This window comes from Antennarius striatus, chromosome 7 (genome assembly GCF_040054535.1).
Source record: "Antennarius striatus isolate MH-2024 chromosome 7, ASM4005453v1, whole genome shotgun sequence".
Classification (NCBI taxonomy): domain Eukaryota; kingdom Metazoa; phylum Chordata; class Actinopteri; order Lophiiformes; family Antennariidae; genus Antennarius; species Antennarius striatus.
Genome location: NC_090782.1, coordinates 24,804,742 through 24,826,560, shown reverse-complemented (window position 1 = coordinate 24,826,560; position 21,819 = coordinate 24,804,742). Strand labels below are relative to the sequence as shown.

Sequence of the window (21,819 nt, the reverse complement as noted above, 5' to 3'; positions counted from 1 at the left end):
TCCTGTCTTTTGTGCCAATACTGCTTTATGTGCCTTCAATTGCCCGTTGGGGACAAATAGTTTATTCAATTTGAATTTGAATCTTCCCCCTTAAAGAGCAGAATTCCTTTCAATTTATTCTTACATCTTTATTCTTGTAATAAATTTAAAAAAAAAACATATTACAAGAATAAAGATATGAAATTATTATTTTTATTTGAAATTAAATTTAAATTTATTTTACATCTTTATTTTATTTGGTATGATTTTCACAAATATTTGTATCCACTTATATTCTTCCAAAAATTGTTTACATTCTTTTCTGTACTTTTTAACTTAACTATTCTACTTCATGATGTCCTACTATATATTTTATTAGAATTTTGCTCTCATAACATTAAAAATTCGTAATTTTATAAATTTATTTAACTTCAACTTCACTTTCCGATGTTGATTTGAAATCATTTGGAAGCCGATGACGTCTGACTGTTGGTGCCCCCCACCGGGTCCCCACTGGGCCCCCATCCGCTAGAGCTGCAGATCTCCTGAAGACCCGCGGAGGTCGCTCTGCTCCCTGCTTCCTCTCCTTCACTCCTCCTCATCCTCCCTCGGATGTCGCGCCTACAACCCAGAAGGGGGAGGAAGAATCTGCTGTGGCTTTTCCGGTCTGCCTGCTCCAATCCCCCTCCAGGACCTCTGGCGTTGGAGCAGAGGGACGCGCTGGCGGAGAGGGAGGGGGGCGATCCTTGACGGTGGCAATTAACGCTGATCACCGCACACCCCCTGCTCGCCTGTCGACCGGAACGCCGAGCCGGTGACCGCGCAGGCGGATCCCTCCTGTCGGCCCGCCTGCGCGATGCGTCCGGGAGGGAAGAGCGTGTGACGGGGGCGCAGATGGCTGCGCGCTCGGTTCTCGTCCGGGACGCTCGGCGCTCGTCCTCCCCCAACCCCCGCTGCGTCCGCCTCTCGGTGTCCGTCCGACTCGTTACATAAATCCGTGTCTGCGTCGCGTCAGGCGACCACGTCTCGTTTTCCGCACCGCGTCGCGGTTTGAAGGCGCACGACGCGTCCTGGTGCTGCCGTGGACCCGGGGGTCGGCGGGGGGGTGTGATGAGCGCTCAATCCAAGTGGATTTCACTAGTGTGCTGCCGGAAGCATCTGGAAAGGATAACCCATCCAGGGTTCTACCCCCCCACCGGAGTGCAGCCTGTGTTTGACGTGAAGCTGCTTGAATCATGCCTGAATAAAGAGACGGTCTGGACCACCAGAGGCTTCCTCGTCGCATGAGTGGAGCGTTCTCATCCGGAAAAGCCGTCCAGACTCCTGCGGGGGCCGATGCGGTGAGGATGTGCGCGGCCCGGTTCAACGGCTGTCCTGAGGACGCCTTCGCCGGCGACGCGGGGGCCGCCGCCGCCTCCAGGATGCCGCAGTGGACGGAGGCCGGTCCTCGCATCCTCCACAGCCTGGAGACGGGGACAGTGATGACCGTGTTCTACCAGAAGAAGTCCCAGCGACCCGAGAGGAGAACCTTCCAGATAAAGCAGGACACCCGGCAGATAGTGTGGAGTCGAACCCCGGACAAGATTGAGGGCGAGGGTGAGTGTCGCCCCCCCCCAGGCATCAACCAATCACTGAGTGGGCCTCCTGGGAGAAGGCTGGGGGGTGGGGGGTATCCTGTGTGATTGTGTGAGTTCGTTTTACCTCAAGAAAGTAGTGCATCCCTGGGATGCGCTTCAAGAAAAACGTGTGCATCCCAACACGACGTTCATGCATCCCAGAGGTAATAACAGAACATACGGTCGAGGCGTACGCAGTGATGGGTGGAGTTTTCCCAATAGTACAATATTAAAACTAAACAAACCGTTACTTTTAATGTTTTTATTAACAACTAAGTAAAATTATATATTTATCAAAATGTTAAAGCGGGCTAGTCATTTAAAAAAAACAGTTTTAGAATTAAAGAAATATGTAATTTTTCTCTTCATTAAGTTTTGATTGGTTTTTATGTTGTCTGCAAACTAGGTTTCGTTGCCCGAGGATTTGTTACGGTGTCTGCTAGTCGTTGCTAAGACTCGTGGTATGGTAGTATCCGTCTGTCTGCCGTGTTTTACTTTAGATCAGACTGGATCAGTGAAATAGGCGTGTTCTTCATCACATGTTGAAGGGGATCCTTCTTGAAAACACCCAAACCCGAAAGGACGTTTTCAGCACGTCGGCATCCGTTTGTTTTACCTTTAGCTGGAAAGCTAAAGCTAACTCGACCGTGCTTGATCATGTGATTCCTGGTGGAAGTTGAACATTTATTTCCTCTCCTCTCTAAACGTGTTTGGGATCGTAAACCACGTCCACGTTCCGCTTCACACAAACAGGCGTTTGCTTTCGTAACCCAGAGATGATTTCCAACACCCTCCCTCTGGACGGCATTCCAGGAGAGGCAGACCCCCCCAACTTCATCTCCCACAACCCCCTCCTCTTCCTCCACTCCCCTTTTCTCCTCAACTCCCCCAAACTCTGTCCTCTTATTATTTTGCCTTCCGTCGGGTCTGTTTCACTTTGAAGCTGAAGGTCGTCATCTTTTTGTTCCCAGTAATTTTATCTAACCGAACCCCCAACCCCGTCCTGCTTTTCCTTTTTGTTGCCTAACTTTTTTTTAACTCCAAAATTTCCTCCCTCAGTCTTGACAAAAACACACACACACACACACACACACACACACACACACACACACACACACACACACACACACACACACACACACACACACACACCAGGAATCAATGTTTTTCTCTGCGATGAGCGCCTTGGCAGACATGGGAGTATTAAAACCTGAGGCACAGGAAGTGAGGAGTTATCAGGGAGTGTCTCACTTCCTGTTAGGGTTAGACTGAAGGTCTAGCTGGCGGCACGAAAACTTCCGGCCTCTTTGACGTCGTTTGGACCAATAAGCACTCGTGTAAAGAACAAGTGGTGAACCCAGTGAACCTAAAGCTGCTGCCGCGGCGGTAGAGTCTGACTTGTGTTGAGTTCTTCCGGTGTGGCGGCGAAAGCCCTCCAGATACCCAGATCCCATTGGTACCTCGACATGCAGTATGTCACCATACTGTGGCCATAACACAAGTCTTGCACAGTCGTGACCTGGGACCGGAAAGTTGTGTGGTTGTGTTTTCATGTGTGGTTTGACGGTTGATAAGCAGGTTTAATTGTTGGCACCAATATGTAAAAAAAAACCCACTGAACAGGTTCCAGCAAGACTCGGTATGAGGATGAGGTCCACGAGTCACAAAAAAATGTCTTTGAGTTTTTGAGTATCGTTGTAAAGTGACAAATCTTTGCTGGTTGTGGTGTTTTCCCACGTTTTCCTTCTTTAATGTCTGAACTCCTCTGTGACACCTGAGGTGTGCTGTAGGTGTGACAGAGGAGTTCAAGGTGGAGGTGGGACTACATCAGGGATCATCTCTGAGCCCCTTCTTGTTGCTATGGTGATGGACAGGCTGACTGACCAGGTTAGACAGGAATCTCCATGGACTATGATGTTTGCAGATGACATTGTGATCTGCAGTGAGAGCAGGGAACAGGTGGAGGAGAAGCTAGAGAGGTGGAGGTTTGTCCTGGAAAGGAGAGGAATGAAGGTTAGCCGCAGTAAGACAGAGTACATGTGTGTGAATGAGAGGGACCCAAGTGGAAGAGTGAGGTTACAGGGAGAAGAGATCAAGAAGGTGGAGGATTTTAAGTACTTAGGGTCAACAGTCCAGAGCAATGGAGAGTGTGGAAAAGAGGTGAAGAAGCGTGTCCAGGCAGGATGGAACGGGTGGAGGAAAGTGTCAGGTGTGATGTGTGATAGAAGAGTTTCAGCTAAAATGAAAGGAAAGGTGTACAAAACTGTGGTGAGACCAGCGATGTTGTTTGGTCTAGAGACAGTGTCACTGAGGAAAAGACAGGAGACAGAGCTGGAGGTAGCAGAGATGAAGATGCTGAGGTTCTCTCTGGGAGTGACCAGGATGGATAGGATCAGGAATGAGTACATCAGAGGGACAGCACATGTTACAGGTTCTGGAGATAAAGTCAGAGAGGCCAGACTGAGATGGTTTGGACATGTCCAGAGGAGAGATAGTGAATATATTGGTAGAAGGATGCTGAGTTCTGAACTGCCAGGCAGGAGGCCTAGAGGAAGACCAAAGAGGAGGTTTATGGATGTAGTGAAAGAGGACATGAAGGTAGTTGGTGTGAGAGAAGAGGATGAGAAGACAGGGTTAGATGGAGGCCGAAAAGGAAAAGAAGCTGAAAGATTTTCATGAAACTTTGTGGAGGAACGATTAACCCCTCTGGGTACAAGAGCTTATGGAGTTTCGGGATCTGTTGAGTCCAAACAGTGAACGTCCCGGGGTTCTAATGTGTCCCTGGATGGTATTTATTTGGCTAGGAGTTGATGTTTGCTCTGATGACGCCTCCGTCTTCTCACCTCTTCCTCCGGTTACGTTCCACCAAAACGGTTCTGTCTGTTTGTTTATCACATCGGGATTAAAAGACCACAGCAGGAGGAATCCGTCCAACGTCCACAATAAATATCAGGAAGCAATAAAGGGAACGGCCAGAGAAAAGCAAATATTGTTTTTAATTGTCGAGGAGGAAAATGAGTCAACTTTGACTGAGAAGACCTCCGAGCTACAAAAACTAAAGTCTGAAGAAAACCGATGAGTTGCTGCAGCAGCTACTGGTCCTATGATGTCGTTGGTTTCATCTTGGGTTGTTTCAGACCATTACTGGAAAACGTCTGATATTTTTTCAGATGTCTTTCTAGACCCATCAACCAGGTGCTAATGTGCCGTCTTTTTCGGTTTAGGGAGTGTTGTCATTTTCTTGGTTTTCTTTATTCTTATTTCCATGGTTTCAAGATGAATTTAGGTGGATTCTGTGAGCAGGATTTCAGACTTGAAGACCTCAGGTACCCGCCACCATCTGTAGTATTCCAGATTCGTTCATCCTGCAGTTGAATAGAAACTCTTTTTGATTTTTATGGGTAAGAACTAGGATGGATTGAGTTACCGTTGCTTCTGCTGCGTCCAGCTTTGACTGGTGAACTATAAACATATTTCCATGTGAGGATGATGAAGCTCTCTCTTCATCTCATGCCAGAAATCATCTCTACAGGCAGGCGGCGCAGATAAAAACCAGATTTCTCAACAGGCTTTGGGGCCGACCATCGATGGGTCTTTCATCTCGCCTACCTGCCGGCCAGATGAGGTCGAACACGTTGGTATCAGATGAGGAAGCGTTGTGTGAGCTTCAGCTTCAGCTTTGGCTTCAGCCGGTGTGTGAATGTTTATGGGTGTTTGCTCTAGACATCTGCTATGTCAATAAGCCAGGGTTTTCTTTGAGGGTGTGTCGACGTCTCCAAGTGTCAAACCAGAGGCCAGAGTTTACATCACTCTGTGGTCAGGCGTCTGGCTCGGCCGCCCCTTTAACCCTTTGTGGACTCTTCAGGAACCGTTGGAACCGTGATGGAGCAAAATTAAAACTTGAATTAGATCTGATTTGTATTAAATGCCGAGTCTGTTTACAGTCTCTTCCCGGTCATGTCTCATACAAACCAATTTTTAGGAGGGGGCACTGCATCGTCCCCTCCTGCTACCGCATGTATTTTTATTGGTCGTTTTGGTGCATTTAAAAATTACGTCTGTAAAAACATTTAATTTGAAAACATGATTCCTCTCAAAACTTAACCTTACATCACATGTCAAACTAAAGGCCAAATGTGGCTCGCCACATCATTTTATGTGGCCCTCGAGAGCATAAAAGGTCAGACTGTCTAAAAATAAATAGGCGATAGGTGATCAAAACTACATTTCCCACAATGCAGTAGTTAAGCCCAATTTAACTCTGACAAAAACATTACATTGAGTTACATTTAGTAACGTTTATTAGTTACGTCTGGCCCTTTGAGGACAGCCGTTGTGCTGATGTGGCCCTCGGTGAACATGGGTTCGACACCCCTGTATTACATTGACACGGTGCCCCCTCTAGTTCGACTTGCCTGGCTCCTTGTTTAAATTCAGTGTTCAAGGATTCTCTGTGCTCGTTCACGTGAAGGAAAAGTTTGCTTCTGCTAAGAACACTCGGTGCTGTTTTTTTTTTTACATAATTTTAGCTCTTCAGCTTTCTTTGTTTGGCAGGGAAATGAACAGCGTTCCAAACTGTGATTTATGGTTGTGCATATTTGTCTTCATGCAACACTATCCTTCCTCCCTTCCTTCCTCCTCCAGTCGACATACGAGAGATCCGGGAGCTGCGGTTGGGGAAGGGCTCCCGTGATTTCGAGCGCTACCCGGAGGAGGCCCGCAAGCTGGACGCTGCCCACTGCTTCATTGTGCTCTACGGTCTCGAGTTTCGCCTCAGAACGCTCAGCTTGGCCGGTTAGTGTGGAATTTAATGCATGTGCATGTTGTGTTAGTGTAATGTGACGTTTCATCCAACTAAGGCTGCAGTGAGTTCATTGTTAACTCAAAACCAATGGATCAAAATTTTGAAGACATTTATTCTACTGTTTCCTGACCTCAACCATCTAATCGGTCTGATTTTACACGGATGTAACCTCGATGTGGAGCTTCCAGATGAGGAGCTTTATCCAAAGAGCGTTCAAACCCCTCAAATATTTCCATCCTCCTCTAAAAGTCTTTCCCTTGTCATCTTTCTTGGTGTGTTTTTAGCCTTCAGTGAGGAGGAGGTCAACATGTGGATCGCCGGCCTCACCTGGCTGATGACCGACACCCAAAGAGCCCCCGCACCTCTGCAGATCGACAGGTGGGTGATGATTTCACAGCGTGTTACTAACGGCTCGATGGACTGGATGGAAGTGAAGCTGAATTACCACTCAAGTAATTATTTAACAGCTTCTCAAACAGGAACGACAGTCTTAAAGTCCTTAAAATGTTACTGTTTCCCGTCTCCGCCACTCAGACTCTTTGCTTTATCACTCAAAAAGTTCTGAACGGATTTTGATGAATCTTCTGAAGAAGTTAGGGTCCACCTTGAGGAACAATCTTAAATTTTGCTGGTGATCCTGTGTATTGATATGGTCATATCTGGTCACATTAAAAGACTTAAGGACCCGGACCAGAACGGAAGGAGCTGGTTGGAGGTCAGGACAAATATTTGTTTTGGGATGAATGTGTGGAGGCGGCCTTGGATTCTCGCGGCGAGAGCCGGAGAACAAGGACACGTTGTGTTTGGAAACGCTTGGAGGAAATGGTGCTGCTAAGTTTGTCTGCTGGTGACAGTTGTGTAAACTGTTTGCGGAGTCATTCTGATGAAGGGATTTCTTTGTGGATGTGTTCGACAAATGCAGACGCTTCAAAGCTGCCATCTTGATGCACGGATATGAAACCCAACGTAGAGACGTAGAGTTTGATGTCGTTGCCTGTGTGCAAATTCATTAGTTTTCTTTTTAATAAAAGTGACAAAAATATGCAGAAATATTTATGGAACGGCTATTTTTGTAATTAATTTAATATATTACTTTTTCTGGATTTCTAAGTAAAACTAAACGTTACCAATCTCCTTCAAGGCAGCTCCATCTAGAACCGATTGGCTTCTCTATTAGTCTCTGTTAGTCTCTGTTAGTCTCTATTAGTCTGTTAGTCTCTATTAGTCTCTGTTAGTCTCTATTAGTCTCTGTTAGTCTCTGTTAGTCTCTGTTAGTCGTATCCTACAAAAGCTAGATTCCACTGATGGTGGTTTTGTTAGAATCCAGATCTGACTTGAAGTGAACTTGATCCTTTGGTGATGTCATCGTGTCATTTTTGTCCAATCATCGTAGACATTACCCATGATGTCAGAAGCTATCTGATAGATGTTCCGTGATCATTCTGTCGTGAGATTTGAAAGTTTTAAGATTTAATAATTATGTCTTTTTTGGCCTGATGTCGTCCCTCTGTGCCCCCACCCCACCCCCACCCCCCACCCCCCCGCCGCACCTACAGGTGGCTGAGGAAGCAGTTTGAAGTCATGGACAGGAGCCATGAAGGCAGGTGGGTAACTTTGTCAGGCCACCATCCAATCGTCTCATTGCTTCTGTTTTTCTGTTTGGGTGGAGGCCCCACCAGGACAAACAGCCTGCCACCGCCTGATAAGCAGCAGGAAGTGATGCGTTAGGCTGGGACAGGGCAGCTTCCTGTCTCCTGTGAAAATAGTAGCAGCAGCTAGACAGGGAAGTGGGTGGAATCAAACTTGGCAGCAGTGGCGTTCATCGAGCCCAAAAGATCCTCCCTGCCTCATGGCGATGACCTGGATTTTATTTTTTGTCCTGTTTAACTGCTTCCTCTCCCCGTCTGTTACTGACGGCTGATGCTTACATGTGTTTTGTTCATCAGTAAAAGTGATATTCCATGTGGATGTCCCAGAAAACAAAGTTGTGGAGGTAGATCTTTGGTCAGATGTGACTCTAAAGAGAGATGTTCAGATCAACGATTGCCCCGATGCAGCAGCAAAGTCAGATGAAGCTCCTAAATCCAGGAAATTAAGTTCTCGCATTTTCCTAAACTATTGAGGACGATGGAGAAGCTCTACAATCTGACATCCCAATGAAAAGATTCCAGTGGAAGCATCTCACCTTTGTTGTGCAGTTCTGAAAGTATTTGGATGGTATCCATCAAACTTGTTCGTTCAGTTCAATGGATAACATGGTTTAAAGTCGAAAACTCGGAAACAATGAAACTTAAATGAACACTTGATGTGTTTAGAACAAAAATCTTGTTTTCGTATTTGAAATTCCACAACAAATCAGAAAAGTGCTCCTGCTCCACAGGAAGGAGTGAAGGAGGTTGCTCCTCCTGAGGTGGGGTAACATCTGATGAGGACGCCTCCTGGGCTCCATCCTTTTGAGGTTCTTCAGAACGTCCAACTGGGATAAGACCCCAGAGTCGACCCCGAACTCTCTGGAAGGGTCGCATATATGTTCCTGCCGGGGAAAACCAAGGCATCTGTCAGGAGGAGTGTTTCTGGAGAATGTCTGGAATACCTGGATAAGCCTTACCACAGATATGAGGAAGAAAATGGATTGTTGCTCAAATAATAATAAATGTGTACCTTGGCTCTCAGGTAACATCCTGGATGATTCAATCAATCAATCAAGTTTTATTTATATAGCGCTTAATCACGGCAACAGACATTTCAAAGCACTTTAACAGACAGAAAAATCCAACTGAACCATCCAGAGCGAGTGAAGCGACAGTGGCGGGGAAAAACTCCCTTGTTGAGGAAGAAACTCCGGGCAGGACCCAGACTCTTTTAGGCGGCCATCCGACTTGACCGGTTGGGTGGAAAAGAAATTAAAGGAAGATAAAAACAGGGTGAGAGAAAGAGAGACACAGAGAGAGAGTCAGATAGACCAGATAGAGTCAGTGTCTTTATGGTTATAGTTAGACGATTGGGGTTGTTGCCTTCGATACATGTTCCCCATCATGTAGTTGGTAAATTCAAGGCACAATTACAGCTGCATGGATGACTGTATGGTATCAGTAGTAGATCTTTACAGACTCCCACAATATCGTTCATATTTGGTTGGGGTTTTATTGAGGTACTCTATGCAGAAAGAGTTGTACAAGTTTACCAAAAAGGTGGTCCTTGACATCTGACACGCTGAGGTTTCATTTTAGGTCCTCGCAAACCAGAGTTAATTTGTCTTCTCCCTCTGTCAGCATCACGGTGAAGGATGTGAAAGTGATGCTGCCTCAGGTCAACTACAGAGTCCCCAACATGCGCTTCCTCAAAGACAAGCTCCAGGTAGGATCATCCAAGGGTCGTCCTCCAGACGCTCCGATTGGTGTAGGGTACCGACTCACCTTGTCCTTGTCTGCACAGGAAGTGGAGGCTCGGAGAGAACTGTCCTACCCCAACTTTGCACAACTCTACAGAACGCTGATGTTCGATGCCCAGAAGAGTGTGAGTGTCTGGTTTTTTGGGAGTTTGCACACAAGCACAATCCCACTGTTGTGAAGAAGTACTCAAATCCCTTACTGACTTAGAAGTTTGGTCACTCGTAAGTCACGCACTTGGACTTATCCGAGTAAATCCAGTTCTGATCAAACTTCACTTGTTCTGTCTTTGCTCTGTGTTTGGTTATAAAGCTAAAGTGTGTAACAGCGCAAACAAAATCCCTGATGTACGTAGAACCGTTTGTCAGTTTAATGCTGCAGACTGTAAGCTGTTTTATTTAGCTCCAACAAGGAGGTGGTCTTTTCTCTCCTGTATTTTTGGAGGCCTCAAGAAGTTATCAGCGGACATGTAGGGTTTCAGGAACAGTCCTTTAGTGTCCAGATCGTTATTTGTTCTAGTTTTTAAGCAATTCTTTCACATTGGAGCTACAGAAAGATTTGTTCTTCCAACTTCATGGATAGTATCTTCAGTGATTTGACAGAAGTGACCTGATTATATCACCAAAATATTTGGCACATTTGGAACTGGATCCAAGTCGCATTCTCGATCACCAGATTCTGGACTAGCACCAGAATCCAGAGTCGTGTTGTTTTTGCCATCGTTTTAACCTGAAGTTTACTTGAGGAAACGTCTTCTGTACAGTATTTGAGTACTTCTGAGCTCGTAGCACGCCACGCTCACTTTGTCCTTTACTGTGTATGCTTCACCTGGCTCCCTCCCACCTGTCTGTCACCTGGCTCCTCCCCTTTTTTCTCAGATTATTGAGCAGCTGGAGCTCTCCTTCCCTCTACGGTGAGTCCCTGCATCTCTTCCTCAGTGTCCACACCTTTGTCTTCACGTCCCTGATTCCTCGTCTTCGATCTTGCCCGTTTCTTCCTCAGATTTGAAGGAACATGTAGACCAAAAATTAACAAAATAGAAATTTTGCAGTTTCTTCAACCACACAATGATTCTAGAGCTTCACAGTAAACTAGTGTTGCTGCGTGGAGAAGACTGGGACTAGTTTTAAACCCAACCATAAAATGACTCTGTGTCAGTCAATCCTCATAATCCAGGTCTCCAGAAGCCGTGAGATGCCAAAATAAACTGAAAAGGTATAAAATACACAGTTTATGACTCCTGAATGCCTGTTTAATCATACTAAGATGAAAACTAGTGACCTCTGCAGGCGTCTGGGCACAGATACTTAAAGCTGCATCTTCAGCCAAGACTTTTCTGGTTGATGTCGTCCATCGGGGACGATGGTACGTTCCTCGGATGTTTTTTTATTATCTTTGTGGCTAAAGTGAAATAAAAGTCGAAATAACATACGGACAACTCTGGGATTCTGGGACTTGGATTATCTTTCGTCGTTTTGGAGAATGTTGCAGTGCTGTTTCACCGTGAAGCTCCAGAAACTTCAGTCAACATCAACAAGACTTAGATGATTGAAGTCACGTTTGGGTGAACTGTTCCTTTAACTGCATCTAAAAGTTTTCAGGAAGTCGAATTTCACTGTTTTTTTCTTCCTTGAATAATTTCTTGTTGCTCTGAATGAAATGCTTTCACTGTTATTATGGGGGATTTAGTGAAAAAATTAATATACATCGTGTCTCCCATCGCCCAGCTGACGTTTCACTGCTCTGACATCTTGAACATGTTTGCAGGAACGTTGACAGACCGGAGCTTTGTCAGATCTCCCTGTACGACTTCCAGAGGTTTTTACAGATGGACCAGAAGGTACAGAGCAAATTCACCCCCCTTCTGCACGTCCCAGAACCATTCTCTTAAATCTGCTTTGCGCTTGTCTCAGGATCCGTGGGCGTCGGATCTGAGTCGCGTCAGAGAGTTCCTTGTCGGATACACGAGAGGTGGACCGCAACCTGAACCGGTGTTACAACTCGACGAGGTGAAACACGACAGTGAGAAAAACAGGTTTAAAAAAAAAGAAAAGAAAATGATTTCCTCTCAGCCTGTCGGTCTGATCGAGTCGCTTTACGTTTCCAGTTCCTGACGTTCCTGTTCTCCAAAGAGAATTCCATATTCGACCCTCGACTTTCAACTGTTGTTCCCGAAGAGATGAAAAGACCACTTTCTCAGTATTGGATCTCCTCTTCACACAATACGTAAGTTTCAACGCTTAAACAGTTCGTATTTTAGTCCGACGTGAAGTCAGATTTCAAATTTGAACTGAAGATGAGCTACAACGTGAACTTCCACTAATGCCCAACAATCCAACATGCCTGTCTAGCCCGCAAGGCCAGAAGATGTAACACATCATTGTGGTAATCCCTTGCTTATTGGTGCTTCAAGATGCGTGGCTTCACCTCATTGCGGATTTTTAGTAGTTAGTCACGTGATACTGTACACACATTCTATTGGCTGACAGCATCCGGAAGTTTGATGCGTTCTGAGACTTACGGAATGCAGCGCACTACCGTGTATTAACCTTTACAGCCCTATGATCACGCCTGTCCATGTAGTCGCCATCGTACAAGCGGGGCTGCATGTATTCACGTGATTTGAACATGTCTCGCGATTCGTGCATTTTGTCACGTGATGCAAACGTTTATGTGACGCAAACGACTATGCGCATGATTCACACATTTTTATGCGCAAATAGTGCCCAAAGTCTTATTTTTGAAAAACTCCTTATAAGAGTGGCGTGAGGGACAAAAACTGTATATAGTTATGTCAGAAGCCTATGGCAACCTTTTTTGAGATGAAAATCAATTCGATGAGCATGTTTTTGGTAATTATGTGCAATAAAACACAATTTTTCCATTTCCGAATTTGACTGTGTGTCTATTTTGCCCCAATATGTCAATATAATAAGTTACAGGGAAATAAAAACTAAATCAAAAATGCCAAAAAACTGCCAAAATAGGTCAGGGGTGTAAGGGTTAATATCACTATGGGGAGGGTTCATAAACATTTAAATTACCATAAATAATGAAATACACAGTTTGTCGCTATATTGCGGAATTTCGTTTTTTCACGGTTAGTCCTGGAACGCATTAACAGTGAGTAACGAGGGATTGCTGTACTTCTCCTCTCAGCTACCTGACAGGTGATCAGTTTTCCAGCGAATCATCTCTGGAGGCTTACGCCCGCTGCCTGAGGCTGGGCTGCCGCTGCATTGAACGTAAGAGTGTCCAACACTTCATTTGGTCTTGCAAGGAAATGAACTTGGTCTGTTAAGTCAAATGTGACGTACTCCTGTATCACAGTACAGTTTGGTTAGGGTCACGACATCAGCCAGGATGGAGGCAGCTGTGTTTTGGTGTGGACCTGGATAAAGAGCCAGATCCTTAACTTACATTTGATCTGCATTTTCCGATCTCAGTGGACTGCTGGGACGGACCTGACGACCTGCCGATCATCTACCACGGGCACACTTTAACCTCCAAGATCAAATTCCTTGACGTGCTGCATACCATCAAGGAACACGCCTTCGTCACGTCTGAGTAAGTAGATCATTAATGCTGCCGTTTGGAAAAGGAACCGCTTGGTTTTGACAGACTGGGTTGGTTTGTGCAGGTACCCTGTGATCCTGTCCATCGAGGACCACTGCAGCGTGGTCCAGCAGAGGAACATGGCCACGCACTTCAAGAAGGTGTTCGGAGATCTGCTGCTCACCAAGCCAGTTGACAACAATGCAGAGGAGCTTCCATCGCCTCATCAGCTCCGCAAGAAGATCCTCATCAAGGTAGGAAGAGAAACGCGTCGGCATCTCGGAGAGCATCCTCCAATAGACGCCCCGCCATTGTGGTTCACCCTCATCTACTGCCCTGATCTGCTCTGTTTGGGACTTCTATTTGAACCACAGTGACAGAGATCTTTGAAAGGTCTCATATTACAGCCTTTTAATCCATTTCACACAACTATTAGACGTCCAACTCCACTGTATTTGAGAAGTCGAGCCAATGTCTCCAACACCGTCTCTAGACTCTGAGACTATTCCGTATCGGTCGTCTCTGGCTCTATTCGTCTGGACATGTGTGCAGACATTGTCGTGGGACAACCAAGCTCCTCTAACCAGTCAGCCAAAACATGCTGACTTCACCATACTCATAGGCAACTGTAAAGAAGAAGGGTCCCGTATGGTTGGGATTGATCCTTTTATGGAGGTCAGTGTCAAGGCAAAGCCACTTTTGCGTTGACTGTCATTGCTGAAGCAAGCCGAAGTGAATTGGTTCACACAAATAAACTTGCAGGAAATGTAGCAGCGTGTTGTCATTAAAAATGAAACGCAACCACAGTCTCTTCTGTTCTTCTTTGGCTGGGACAGAATAGAAGCACGAGGTTGTGGGCTGTATAGTCGATGTAGGATCCGTTTGTATTCCAGATTCTACGAGTCGGTAGGGTTATAGAGGATCAGAACGTGATCCCTTTAATTGTAGCTGTATTTTTAAGGTGGAAGTGTTAGTCTTGTTCCCCTACGGCGAGAAGCAGGATGTGTTTCTCTGTTCCTGCAGTTCTGTGACAAGACCATCTTTCCTGTGGTGAATTTAGAAGCGTCCTTAAATGCTTGCTGTCCTCTGTGACATGTGTCCATTGCCACTTGCATCTCAGCACAAGAAACTGGTGGAGGGCACGCTTTACGAAGAGGTGTCGTCGGCCAGCTACTCTGAAAACGACATCAGCAACTCTCTGAAGAACGGTATCCTCTACCTGGAGGACCCCATTGATCACGTGCGTCTCCGGCGTTTCATCGAACACGTCGTTTGTGTGTGTGTGTGTGTGTGTGTGTGTGTGTGTGTGTGTGTGTGTGTGTGTGTGTGATACTGATTGTGTTTCTGTGTGAATTGTAGACGTGGACTCCTCACTATTTTGTCCTGACCAGTAATAAGATATACTACTCAGAGGAGACGTCCCACTATCAGACCGCTGACGACGAGGAAGACGATGAAGGAATGGAGGTGGGGGAGGTGATGGTAGATATCGATGGGTGCGGGGTTTGTTTGTTTTTCATTTCGCCACTCTTTCTTGTGATTGGTCAGGAGTGTAACAACAACGAGCAGCACTGCGCTGAGCGCTGGTTCCACGGGAAGCTGGGCGGGGGTCGCGATGGTCGACAGGTGGCCGAGAAGCTCCTGCAGGAGTACTGCGAGGGCGGGGCCAAAGACGCCACCTTCCTGGTTCGAGACAGCGAGACGTTCGTCGGAGACTACACCCTCTCGTTCTGGTCAGTGTCAAGATGAGGCAAAGCAAAGAAAAGATATGAAGGGATATTGTTGACGTTGGGTATCTAAGGTGGTGTCGGGGAACTTTGGTGAACTTTCTTCGATTCCGTCCTGTTCCTCGTCCCTCAGGCGTTCAGGTCGAGTCCAGCATTGCAGGATCCATTCCCGTCAGGAGTCAGGCTCAACCCGTTTCTACCTGACCGACAACCTGGTGTTCGACAGCCTCTACCGCCTCATCTGCCACTACAGAGACACGCCGCTGCGCTGCAACGAGTTCGAGATGAGGCTGGGGAGCCCCGTACCGCAACCCAACGCCCACGAGAGCCGAGAGTGGGTCATCAGGGTCCCAACGCAACCAGTCGCATCGGAATCGAATGGGCGTGAAGAAGTGAAACATGTTGTCGTCCGTTTTTCCAGGTGGTACCACTCCAGTCTGTCCCGTGTTCAGGCTGAACACATGCTCATGCGTGTTCCCAGAGACGGCGCCTTCTTGGTGCGAAAGCGCAGCGAACACAACTCGTACGCCATTTCCTTCAGGTAGAAAAGTCAACCCGGTGTCCTTCTCAGAATGACAACTTTTTAAAGCCCCTTTCTTCACGTGATCAAGGGTGGTTATCCGTGTCCGTTTGTTCGTAGGGCGGAGGGGAAGATCAAGCACTGTCGCATCCAGCAGGAAGGTCGACTCTTCATGTTGGGAAGTTCGGCGGAGTTTGAGAGTCTCGTTGACCTCGTGAGCTACTACGAAAAACATCCTCTTTACCGCAAAATGAGACTCCGATACCCCATCAATGAGGACACGCTGGACCGGATGGGGACCACGGTCAGTCAGACAAGATGTCAAATCACCATAAAGTCACTACATTAATAAGACTTGATGAAACCCAAATCCACAAATATGAAAAACAATGAAAAGATCCATCCGTCATCCGAATCTGGTGCTTGAAAGTAATAGAGGAACGCCCTAAAAGCGGTTTAACACTAGAGATCCTTGTTATTTGTCGTCTCAGGAGCTCGACTACGGAGCGCTGTATGAGGTCCGTACTCCGCATTTCTACGTGGAGGCCAATAAGATGCCGACAGCGCGGGTAAGTAGGTCCGTCTGTAGGACTGTTGATAATCCAGACGGATTGAAATACACTGAAAGATCATGAAGAGTAAAACTACTCAACCTGTAGTAGCTCACGACATCCACAAATGCTGGACTCTAAAATCACTATAAAACCGTTTAAAGCTCATAAGATCACGTTACTGTACAATCAGAATACAAACATGATATATTAAAATACATATGTATAGTTCCAATACCTACTGTTTAGCCTCATTTGTGACTCACGTGATTGTTTCAATCCAGATTAGTTTACGGTAAACTTTAATCCTGATAATTTAATCCTTGAAGAAGAGCATACATACTGGTAAATTTGGTAAATTAAATTTTTTTTTAAAAATTATTATTACAAAATAATTATTAGGGTATTTGTTTATGACCAAAAGGAAGGCTTTATTTTTCATCATTAATTCATGAATAAAGCATCCGCAATATAGAGTAAACATCGCCAATTTGTGCTCATAAATTTTGATTTTTTAATTAACTATATTAAACTATTTAATGTATTTGTAAGATTAAAATACATTTTTTTATCAACCAAATATTGAAAATGAAGAGGACTTCAGAACTGAATGGTTATTTTCGGTTGAGCCTGGACACAAATTAATTCAGCTTTTGTCGTTTTTCCGTCTCCTTTACCTGAACTCCCCTCACTGCTGATGGTAAAATCAGGTTTATTCACATGGGAAACATTCCTGAAGCGTCATGGCGATACAACAGATGGTAACTTGTTGACCCGCTAGCTGTTAGCTTAGACGCTGCAGTGAAGAGCATGTTGGATCAATGTGTGAATATTTGGGGACAGTTGAGGATTTTGCAGCTTCTGGAGACATTTTATAGTTTTTTTTGTTTTTTTTGGGGGGGGGGGCGTTATTGTTAGCTAATTGTTGATGATGGCGCCCCCTGTGTATGAAGAGAGCAACAGCATGTGGAAAAGCCTGAGGTGTTTGTTGCTGCTGTGTTTCAGTGTACGGTTAAAGCTCTGTACGACTACCGGGCTCAGAGGGAAGACGAGCTCTGCTTCCCCAAACAGGCGCTCATCCTCAATGTGGACAAACAGGAGGGCGGCTGGTGAGTGCTTCCTCGATTCTGATTGGTCCTTCCCAATCTGGACAGCTCATCATGCGGCAGGATGTTCATGTCTTTAGGTGGCGAGGCGACTACGGAGGAAAGAAACAGCTGTGGTTCCCTGCAAACTACGTGGAGGAGGTTTCCAGCTGTCCAATTAGAGAGCTGGATGAAGCTGTGAGTTCTGATTGGTTGACCCGTTGATTGTCTTGTTTTTCCACATCATTTCATTCTTCTGTCGTCTCAGTCCACAGAGAACAGTCCTCTGGGAACGTTCCTCAAGGGTTTCATCGACGTTCCCACCTGTCACGTAGGTGAGTCCTGGAGACAAACAGGCGATCAGGTTCAGATGACCCCAGTAGATGATGGGGCCGTGCTGAGGCACAGGTGCCGAGACAAGAGGGAAACTTACCCTCTTCCTCCCTCTCAACCACTCCGTGTCCAGTGGTGCTCAAGGATGGGAAGAATTCCCGGCCGTTCGTTTGCACCATCCACTCCCAGCACCTGTCGTCCCACCCGGTCCAGAACCTGGACGTAGCAGCTGACAGTCTGGAGGACTTGACCAGCTGGGTCAACAAGATCAGGGAGGCGACGCAGAATGCTGACGCACGGGTCAGTGGGACATGAAGCTGGGATATCGCAAGAGAACACTTCAAATTAACACGTCCCCGATTGTTTCCAGATGCAGGAAGAGAAGCAGATGGAGAGGAGGAAGAAGATCGCGGTGGAACTGTCCGATCTGGTGGTCTACTGCAGACCTGTCTCCTTCAACGAGGACAGTAAGGAATCTCCATCTCTCTCTTCTCCGGCTTCGCGTTTCAACGGTTTCGACGTGTTTTGATTGGCTGCTGCTGCTTCCAGAGATCGGGACGGAGAGGGCGTGTTACCGGGACATGTCCTCCTTCCCGGAGACGAAGGCGGAGAAGTTCACGACACGAGCCAAAGGCAAACGCTTCCTGCAGTACAACCGCCGTCAGCTTTCCAGGATTTATCCTCGAGGACAAAGGCTTGATTCGTCCAACTACGACCCGCTGCCCATGTGGCTTTGTGGCTCCCAGCTGGTGGCGCTCAACTTCCAGACCCCAGGTCAGGTTGTGGGTGGAGATAGATTGTGTGATATGAGAAGGTTTTTGGACTCCAGAAGAGTCTAAAGAGAATGTATTTAATGGAAGACTAGAGGTCTTCAGAGGTCCAATAGTTTTTGCCAGAGCCTGAACCGGTTCCATCTGTTATCTGCGTGTAGACAAACCCATGCAGCTGAACCAGGCCTTCTTCATGCTTGGAGGTGGAAGCGGATTCATTCCTCAGCCTGACATCATGAGGGACGACGTCTTTGACCCTTTCGACAAGGACACCTTGCGTTTGGAGCCAATCACCATCCAGTTACAGGTGAGCTGAAGTCGACCAGAGATAAGGGACAAAAACTAAAAAGATTCTGGCCCACGTTCTTGGTGTTGGATCCAAATCCCTCCTGTTTCAGGTGCTGGGAGCTCGACATTTACCTAAAAACGGCCGCAGCATCGTCTGCCCCTTCGTGGAGGTGGAGATCTGCGGAGCCGAGTACGACAGCTGCAAGTACAAGACGGACGTTGTAGGTAAGACTGATATTACATCCACGTGGTAAAATGTGGGCAGAAGGTTCAAGTTCTTCGCTAACTGGCTCCTCCCCCCTGACCCTCCCCAGCTGATAACGGTCTGAATCCCGTGTGGGTGCAGAAGCAGTTTGTGTTTGACATCCGCAACCCCACCTTCTCTTTCCTGCGCTTCACCGTCTACGAGGAGGACATGTTCAGCGATCCCAACTTCCTAGCTCAGGCGACCTACCCGGTCCGTCTGCTGCGAACGGGTCGGTTAGAGTCCTTGGAGACTTGCGTCCATGCGGGGGTCTGGAGCGTGGCTGTGACCTGTCTTATGTTCTTCAGGTTACAGGAGCGTCCCTCTAAGGAACAGCTACAGCGTAGAGCTGGAGTTGGCGTCGCTTCTGGTCCATATAGAGATCGTCAATGCTAAGGTACCTGAAAGTTACCAAAGGTACCTGAATGCTTTCAGTACCTGAAAGGTACTACCTTCTTCCCCCATGGTCATGAGCTTCTGGTTGGGCCGGGTAAGATTCTGGTTTTGTAGGTCCAGTCAGGTCCTGCTGGTTCCCAGGAGTCCCAGGAAAGCTGTTTAACTCAAACACCCTATAACAGAAATGATCTGAACACATGACGGCTACTGAAGTTAGCATTGCTAATTTTCAAGCGTGACATCTTAATGCCATTAGCAGCCGCTGAGTCACCTAGTGGTAAAATGTGGTATAACTGCAAAGGAAGGAGATTTTTCGGCATCCTCATTTTACCCTCCTGCCACCCGACCCCATGCAGACCAGAACCACAGGGTTCTGCTAAACCCTGATTCTACCTCATGATAAAACTGAATCGTCCTCCCGTCTTCTAATTGGCTGATCCGGCCAGCTGTATTAACTGGCTGCTCGACGTGGCTGCAGGAGGAAGACGACGAGAACCTGTACGTGTCCATTCAGCGGCTGCGGGACCGAACCAGCGAACTGTCCAACCGGGTCTCGCTCCTGGAGAGGTCGGGTTCGGGCGACCTCGGCTACCAGCAGAGTCTGGAGGAGCTCAGAGCGGCTCAGGACCAGCTGAGCGAGCTGGTGGAGGCCCGAAACCGCAGGTGGCCAATCAGAGAAGCTTTTGCAAAAATTTTGCCTAACAAAAAAAATACACACACACAATAACACACTTTCTACGCTCTTCCAGGCTCATGGAGAAGAAGAGAAGGGAGAAGCTGAGGCAGCAGGTTGCAACAAAACGTACCTGAACCTCCCGTCCACAAGAGGGCACTAAGTCCAACACAACCGGTGCCTCACACTTGTTGCCACCAGGGCACCTGAGGGGACAACAGGCTCCCAACAGCGGCGACAATCCTTCTCTAACTGGAGACAAAAACACTAAAATGTGGGATTTTACTTGCACAGAGTTTCTCTAACAGCGGAGAGGAAACATCTCATGGATTTAAAACCTCATGGAAGTTAAGCTAGAACACAATCATTGAGGAAATGTTCACGATTGGACCTGGAAAGATTTAATCTATCATAATCGATCACTTAATCGATTATTCTGTGACAACTTGATTCATGAATTTATCATTCAAGTGTTAACTTGCAGGTTCACTTCTTTTCTTTGTGCTATATAATCAGAAATTGTCACTCAACTGTGGGAAACACAAGCAATATCGACGGATTAACTAGATTAAGAGCTAGTTAATCCATTGATTAGCCATTACGGTGATAAACCATAGTTTTAAACCTGGTAGTTTTGGCTTTCACAAAGAACAAAAAGGTCTAAGTCTTGATATTCATTGAACCTTTCAGTGTATATTGATCAAGTATCGATAACTGGAAACGACGCTGAAGTTCGTTGCTTTCAGTCTTGACGTGTTTCGCTCTTTAGGGAGAGGAAAACTCGGGTTTCACAGATAGGATTACAGACGGAACACGTAGCAAAAAGAAAAAAATCGTGTATGTGCCTTTGAGTTGCGTGGAGTACCGTCCCTTTAAGGGAAAACTGCTCACTGGATGAGGAAGTCACCTCACCTGGCTCAGACCTCACCTGGCTCAGACACCTGGCTCAGACACATGGCTCAGACTTCTACTCATGAAATGGGTTTTAAAAGGGATCAAGAAATGCTCGTCTGAACCCCCACCAGGTCCCCTTTTTCCTTTTTTTTTGGGGCAATCACATTAACTCCCGCCCCCCAGCGGAAAGTGGGCACCATTGCAGACGGTCTACCTGGGAGAGCACAACCTGGACGTCTTTTTATACTCCTTCTAAAGGGCTCTAAATATGTTTATTGAGATGCAGAGGAGGAGTGAGGAAGGACACTTCCTTCACTGGATGCACCTGCACAGGTAATGGGACACGCGTAACAAACAAGGGCTATCACGGAGAACAAGTGGAACGCTCTTACCTGCTGGTTCCGACTCCTCACCTCCAGGACCGGCTCCCATCATCTGGCGCTAATCAACAGATGTGACTCGACTGGTCCTGGATCTGCCAAAACCCGGGGGGCCCCTGCACGGCTCCACCTGCCCGTAGTTTGTCCCGCTGTGGATAGATCTCTATTTATGGCTGAAGGGAGGAGCCAGAAGATGCTGTAACTATATGTAGAAATGAATGTTGTCAACCTGGAGCTCCCTTAGACAACCCCACCCCTCCCTGTGTGACAGCGCACCAGGTTGGGGCTTCTATGCAAAGGTCGTCCTCTGGGCTCAAGGACGTTGTGTTTTCTCTCCATATCTATGCTAACGGTCCAGTGTTATTACCCTATTACCAATCCTGTGAATGTTTCCATGTAATAAAGCTCTTTCATGTAGGCCTGCGCCTGTGCCCCGTCTTTCTGGAACACATCCGTCCAACGGCAGGCGTGGACCGGGTCCAGTCTCTGTTACTGCCAAGATCAGTGCAGAGATGGTGGCGTTGATCTCTCTCTGCTTGGTCTAATTCTATCGACTGGTTAAGAATCATGGCGTAACTAAGACATGTAATAAACCAGTAAGATATAATTAGGCTG

At 46.7% G+C, this 21,819-nt stretch overlaps 1 protein-coding gene across 3 annotated transcripts; it reads left to right on the top strand.

Annotated features, from left to right (window-relative positions):
• The first annotated feature begins 351 nt into the window (after nucleotides 1–351).
• LOC137598602 (1-phosphatidylinositol 4,5-bisphosphate phosphodiesterase gamma-1-like) lies at nucleotides 352–21,621 on the top strand. 3 transcript variants are annotated; one of them, XM_068318942.1, is made up of 32 exons: nucleotides 353–1,575; nucleotides 6,240–6,389; nucleotides 6,684–6,777; nucleotides 7,956–8,003; nucleotides 9,672–9,756; nucleotides 9,835–9,915; nucleotides 10,667–10,701; nucleotides 11,556–11,628; nucleotides 11,702–11,797; nucleotides 11,896–12,014; nucleotides 12,948–13,033; nucleotides 13,235–13,355; nucleotides 13,429–13,597; nucleotides 14,464–14,583; nucleotides 14,703–14,810; nucleotides 14,892–15,076; nucleotides 15,204–15,404; nucleotides 15,492–15,611; nucleotides 15,711–15,894; nucleotides 16,082–16,159; nucleotides 17,147–17,250; nucleotides 17,328–17,424; nucleotides 17,495–17,561; nucleotides 17,693–17,859; nucleotides 17,930–18,026; nucleotides 18,109–18,333; nucleotides 18,491–18,636; nucleotides 18,728–18,842; nucleotides 18,932–19,093; nucleotides 19,170–19,258; nucleotides 19,736–19,920; nucleotides 20,007–21,621. In XM_068318942.1, the coding sequence occupies exons 1-32, from the start codon at nucleotides 1,263–1,265 to the stop codon at nucleotides 20,065–20,067; spliced, it is 3,981 nt and encodes a 1,326-aa protein (XP_068175043.1). In that variant the 5' UTR covers nucleotides 353–1,262; the 3' UTR covers nucleotides 20,068–21,621. The 3 variants fall into 3 exon arrangements, with proteins under 3 accessions (XP_068175042.1, XP_068175043.1, XP_068175044.1); XM_068318941.1 differs by having other exon boundaries at nucleotides 352–1,575; nucleotides 14,703–15,076; XM_068318943.1 differs by lacking the exons at nucleotides 353–1,575; nucleotides 6,240–6,389; nucleotides 6,684–6,777; nucleotides 7,956–8,003; nucleotides 10,667–10,701 and having other exon boundaries at nucleotides 9,673–9,756; nucleotides 14,703–15,076.
• Nucleotides 21,622–21,819: the final 198 nt, after the last annotated feature.

Coding starts and splice junctions, on each gene's coding strand:
- LOC137598602 (XM_068318941.1), top strand. CDS start 1,263: ATGAGTGGAGCGTTCTCATCCGGAAAAGCCGTCCAGACTCCTGCGGGG. Junction 1,576..6,239: donor GGACAAGATTGAGGGCGAGG/GTGAGTGTCGCC, acceptor TTCCTCCTCCAG/TCGACATACGAGAGATCCGG. Junction 9,757..9,834: donor TCCTCAAAGACAAGCTCCAG/GTAGGATCATCC, acceptor TTGTCTGCACAG/GAAGTGGAGGCTCGGAGAGA.